This window comes from Drosophila albomicans, chromosome 3 (genome assembly GCF_009650485.2).
Source record: "Drosophila albomicans strain 15112-1751.03 chromosome 3, ASM965048v2, whole genome shotgun sequence".
Lineage (NCBI taxonomy): Eukaryota > Metazoa > Arthropoda > Insecta > Diptera > Drosophilidae > Drosophila > Drosophila albomicans.
Window position 1 is genome coordinate 2,311,788 of NC_047629.2, and position 5,806 is coordinate 2,317,593.

General features: G+C 30.1%; 1 protein-coding gene across 1 annotated transcript; it reads right to left on the bottom strand.

Annotated features, from left to right (window-relative positions):
- Positions 1 to 3,424: 3,424 nt before the first annotated feature.
- Positions 3,425 to 4,982, bottom strand: LOC117571228 (angiopoietin-related protein 7-like). The gene is made up of 2 exons (XM_034253275.2): positions 3,730 to 4,982; positions 3,425 to 3,660 (listed from the first exon to the last, which is right to left on the bottom strand). The coding sequence occupies exons 1-2, from the start codon at positions 4,920 to 4,922 to the stop codon at positions 3,525 to 3,527; spliced, it is 1,329 nt and encodes a 442-aa protein (XP_034109166.1). The 5' UTR covers positions 4,923 to 4,982; the 3' UTR covers positions 3,425 to 3,524.
- Between the last annotated feature and the right edge of the window lie 824 nt (positions 4,983 to 5,806).

Below are 5,806 nucleotides of genomic sequence, written 5' to 3' on the forward strand. Positions count from 1 at the left end.
AAAAAAAAACAGTATAAAGCTTCAGTCGAGCTTGCTCGACTATGAGATACCCGCTACCTATTTGGAATAAAAGCAAAATGTTCCGGTATTATTTTCAAAATATACCGAAAATACTACAAACATACTAAAAATATATCAATTTACCAGATTGTCGGCCAAAGTAACTAAGACCCCTAGTAAGTAAGCGTTTTTGCCCATACAAAAGTTTTTCTTTAATATCTTCAAAATTTTTTATCTGATCGTAACCAAACTTTCAGAAATTATAAAGGCTGAAGACATTTGTGTATGTATAATTGTATAAAAAGTTATAAAATTACACTTGTTATTCGATTTTTGTCGATTTGCGGGTCGGAATAGGGTGTGGCTAAAATTTGAAACAAACTAGATCTACGTGAAAACATAACAAGAGATGTCGAAAAACAGAATTATATCTCTATCTCTTAGAGTCTCTGATACAAACGAGTAGCAGGTATAAACAGTTTATTGGGGGTATACCATTTACATCTTCCCTTCGTAATTGGAAGTGTATCACTCTGGATATACACTCTTGCCCAAAATTATATCACACACGCTTAAGTTTGAGCTAGGCTGCAAGTGAATCAAAACTATACGACTCGATTTTAATTTAAATGATTCAAAATATGCAAAACTATTTATATAAAAAAAGACAAGTAAATTATTCACATTCATTTTAGATAGTGAAGTATATTTAATCGTAGAACGTCTTATCAGCTTTATGCGTAAGGTCACAAGTAGAATATGTCTGTTTGTGATTAGAAAATTATATAAACAGTTCAGTTTTTGTGAACAGCTTCTAGTCAATACCACATTTTGTTAATTTTGATAATTTTTCCATATTTAAAGAAATGCCAGTGAAATATTTTCAACACAATATTTATGACAATGGTATATTTTCAGTACACTTTGTATACCCGTTACCCATAGGGTAGAAGGGTATTATAACTTTGTGCCGACAGGAAATGTATGTAACAGGTAGAAGGGGGCATCTCCGACCCTATAAAGTATATATATTCTTGATCAGGGTCAACAGCCGAGACGATCTAGCCATGTCCGTCTGTCCGTCTGAATCCTGAATGTCAAGCAATATTGTGTCCTTTAATTAACCAATACTAGATATTGGAAAAGATTAACTTATTCAAGGCAGAAAATAAAGTTTTTGCATAGACACAGAAATTTAAAATTGTATTCAAAATTTTTAATTCGGTTTATGTTTGACATCTAAATTCAATCTTTTATGAAGAAGTCAATCTTTAAATATTTTTTTAAAGTACTGCAAAATTGGGTACCATTCCTTGTGAGGACCAGAGTATGCGTCTTTACTCTACTGAAAATACAAAAAAAATTCGAATATATAAACATATAACATATAACATATATTTTTATTTTAATAATAATAATATTAATATTATATTATTATTATTAATATTATTATAATACCTTCTTTCCCAATTGCTGAACCCAAGGTGGCAGATCCGCAGCAAGTTTTGTGTTTGGCTATTGTCTCACGTAATTCCAATATCTTTTGTTTATTATTATCAGTTTTCGATTTTAAATTCTTTATTTCATTCTCCTTTTCGACGATTTTTGTATTAACGTTATTAAGATCTTTCTTATTATTTGAAAGGATTTCTTTTTTTGAATTATAAGATACTTCATTTTGGTGCACTTTTTCATTTAGTTCTTGAATAGTTTTATTCATTTCAGTGATTGTACTGTTCAAATTATTAATCGTTTTTGCATTGTCTTTATTTAAATTAATTTTGTCATTTAACGCAGTTAAGTTTGATTTCAAATCGATCTGTAATATTTCAATTGTATTTTCTTTTACGGTCAGACTATTCTGAGTATCGTTAAGATTTTTAATAATACACTCAACTAGATTTCTTTCCTTGTCAAGATTGTCAGATTTACTTTGCAAGTCACTTTCTAATTTTTCAATAGAAAATTTCATATTTGTTGCTTTCAATACACATTCATTTAAGAGTGTATTTTTAAAATTTATATCTTTGTTTTTATGTTCAATTAAACTTCGCAAATCGGAAAGATGTTTTTCCAATTTTGTTAACTCTTTTTCAAAGGTTACGTCGGTATCGTTAATACAAAATGTTTTTCCCAATATTAATATTATTACGCAAATTAAAAGATTTCTTTTCATTTTAAAAAATTAGTTTGCGTTTGGTTTACTTAAGACACACTGAACGTCAACACGAATCGGAACTGAATATGTTACTAAAATAGAAACAGTTCTCTGCCGGTATTCGTTGATGCTCTCTCTGAAATATTGGCTTATCATCTAAAAGCTTCGTGTTATTATGTATGATTTTATATAAATTTGTTAATACATATTTACACCCTCTCTCCATTATAAATGTAGAAATTGGGTATATAAGACTTGTGTGAAACGGCATAGAGATATAGTGATCGTAAATACATATTTATGTCTTTATATTTTGGTTCGAAATATACATATATAACACACCTTAACATTTATAAGACACTTCTTTGATTTTTTCGAAGTTGGCTTGCTGTGTGAATTATTATATGATATTGGCATTAATTATTAACATCAATATCAATATCGCTATTTGGGGACGATGAAATCAATGGACACTGAGTCTTTAGCAGCGAGGCACCTGTCAAACCGTAGCAGAGCAATCTTTAAACGAGTATACAAAATAAATATAACAATATTACCTAATCAAAGGGTATTTTTGGTTTATCGCATACTATTAAATTCAATACTATTAAATTCGTTTTTTGTCATATTGAGTTATTTGTCAAACTACTTCTACAATTTTTAAGAATCCGAACTTTCAAGAATCATGATACTGATATGTTCCAAAAATATAGACTCTAGTTTGAAAACGACGAACGCTTAATTCGATTATTTTCTATTGAAAAGGGCGAAGTAGGAAGTTGAATTCAAAGCTCAGCGCAGTGTGTGTTTACATAAAATATTCGACGTGTACATTTCCCCAGAACACGGCTCATCTGCTGTGTTTGATTAGAATATGCGATTAGTAAGATCTATTTAATTTAATTTAATTTTCGTTATTTATATTCATTGGAGAGATTCAAGGTTAGATAAATATTTATAAATATTATTTGTGATATGTTTTTATTAACGCTAATCACATAAGTGTAATATTTAAAGTAAATGCGCACACTCGCTCTCTTGCTTGTTTAAATTAAAATTTGGTTCCCAATTTCTGGAATTTAATTTTGTATTGCTGAAATATGACCTGTAATATTTGAAAATTTAATTTTTGCCTATGACATCACAACGTTTAATGCACACCAACAGCGATAGGAAAATCAATATTCTGTTCTACAATTAACATAGATTTCGAAACAGATTTGCATATTTAATAGAGCAAATGAGATTAATTTAAAGTCAAACATGTACATAAAGAAAATGTAAACTTTAATCAAAATTTTGTATTCGTTTGGCTATTGGAATCAAGAAGTTATCAACATGTTGTTATTATATTTATGAACTAAAATTACGTCTTCGAAGCTGATAGTCTATTTGGTCGTATCATTATTTGAACTGATTTCAGATATCTCTCAGTTTTGCCATACCAGAAGATGCCCTCCTTGCTCTCATGGGCATTTTTCGGATAGCGTCCATTCAAGTTACTGGAAACACAATATAAACATTGATTAATGGAGTGTTGTTTGTATGTAATTAACATAAGGTTAACTTACGCTAGTGCACAATCGATGTACCACCAGGCGCCGTGTAGAGTCTCGGCACAATTGTCGTCAACATCACTATCGTTGTCCCGATCATAGGTGCTAAACTTTTCACCCACGTGTTCGCTTAGTAAATCTTGGTCATCCTCGTTGCCTGACCATGTACCCAGGGAATTAAGTGAGTATAATTCTGTTTCGCTGCCCACTGTGAAATTGTCGTATTTCGCAGAAAATGAATATCCATTGAAGTCCTCGCATTCAATGTAAATATCTTGTCGCTCAGCTACTGTCATATGATGCAGCTTTTCTAATCCAATAAAGAACTCGTTCTGGAGAACGCCGAATCCATTTCGATACTCAGTCCAGTTGCGATAGAAATCAACGTTGCCATTGATGCGTCTTTGAATGACAGTCCAGCCAGGACCATGCTCTTTACCATTACATAACACCTCGAAGGCCCCGACGCCAGATACATTTATGATATGGACATCAGTCGAACTCCCAAACATTTCACAACTGGTGGCTATGCAGCAATCCGCATAGGAGGTGAAATTATTATTCAATTCCAATATCGTATTTTCATATGAGTTAATTTGATTTATTAATTCGGTTATTTCGTTATTCTTTTCATCAATTGTTTTATTAGCTCTTGCAATATCTGCTTCACATTTCTTAAGATCTATATCTACGGTAGTGAGATTATTTTCAGTTTGACGGACCTTTTCATTGAGTTCCTTAATGGTAGAATTGAGTTTTCCAATTTTATTATTCATATCGTTAACCATTTGTATGTTGCCATTCAGTTCGTTTATTTTATAATTTAAAGCTGTTTTATTTGATTTTAAATCGCGTTCTAATATCACAATAGCCTTTTCACTTAAAGCCAAATTATTTTCGGTCTCATTAAGAGTTCTATTATTATCATAAACGCGTTTCGATTCTTTTTTAAGAATTTCGGTTATATTTGTCAAACCACTTTCTAAATTTGTTTTGTTAAGCTCCAAACTTTTTGCATCTGCAATACATTGATTTAGCTCTTTAACCTTGAGAGTCTCTGTTTCGTTTAGTCTGCTAATTATTTCTTTTAAATTGTCCAACTTGAGTTGAGATGCTATTAAAATTTTGTCATAGTTGACGTCATTACAATATGTTTTTCCCAAAAGCAATATAATGACGAATAGTGCAAAATGACTTTCAACAATCATGTTGAAGAGATTGCGTTGAATTTACTTGTGACACACTCAAAGCGATCGCGAGAACTGAATCTGTTCATTGCAGACATTGAATAATAAAATATAAAATATTTTTCGTGAAAGTTCTCTATTGCTCTCTTAAAAGCTTTGATTAATTTTGTTTTAATCTATATACAAATATGTGTATTCCAAATGTTAACAGTGTATGTGTAATGAGATTATTAGTTATGTTTGAGAGTTTGTCTGTCTTAGTATGTGAATGTATTGTAAATGCTCTTAGAGCTTTATAATGTTTCAAGATGATTTTAATTCATTGATATTATTAATGAAATCCTTTTTTGTATCAATGGTATTGTTAACAAACACTTTCGGAACTTCATTTAAATTTAAATGTGAAATTTTAGTTAATCTTATCTAAAAGAAATCTTTTAAAATGTATGAGAGATCAACAATCTTTTTAGTTTCTAAAAATTTGTTTAGGAGGTTTCAAAGAAATTGATTGTAATGTTTCCATGAACATTTCTACTTCAAACAGGGTAGTTTATAGCCGTGGACTCTTTTTTGTGTTCTTTTCTTTCTATGTACACTGATTAAAAGTTGAGAGCGTTTTTCTGAAATCGAAACTAGAAATCAGTTTTGATTTTTAAGTTCTCAACCTACATTTGCTATATGAAAAGTTTTAGAATATTGACTTAAGCTTCGGCGGCTTCCTATGTATTTATATATTTGTAAAACAATCCAGTTTTTGCAAATTAAAAAAATTATTTTTATTATGAATGTACATATATTATATTTCATTATTACATTTTATTATTTTGATCTTTCAAAACTTTTACTAAAACAGGGAAAAATAGATTTAATGTTGTTGGTACAAAATACAGCTTGTTTTTTGTTAT

Bases quoted from the DNA above. Each gene is read 5' to 3' on its own strand.
- LOC117571228 (XM_034253275.2), bottom strand. From the start codon at position 4,922: ATGATTGTTGAAAGTCATTTTGCACTATTCGTCATTATATTGCTTTTG. The intron at 3,661-3,729 runs GTAAGTTAACCT...TTGTGTTTCCAG, and splicing joins TACATCGATTGTGCACTAGC to TAACTTGAATGGACGCTATC.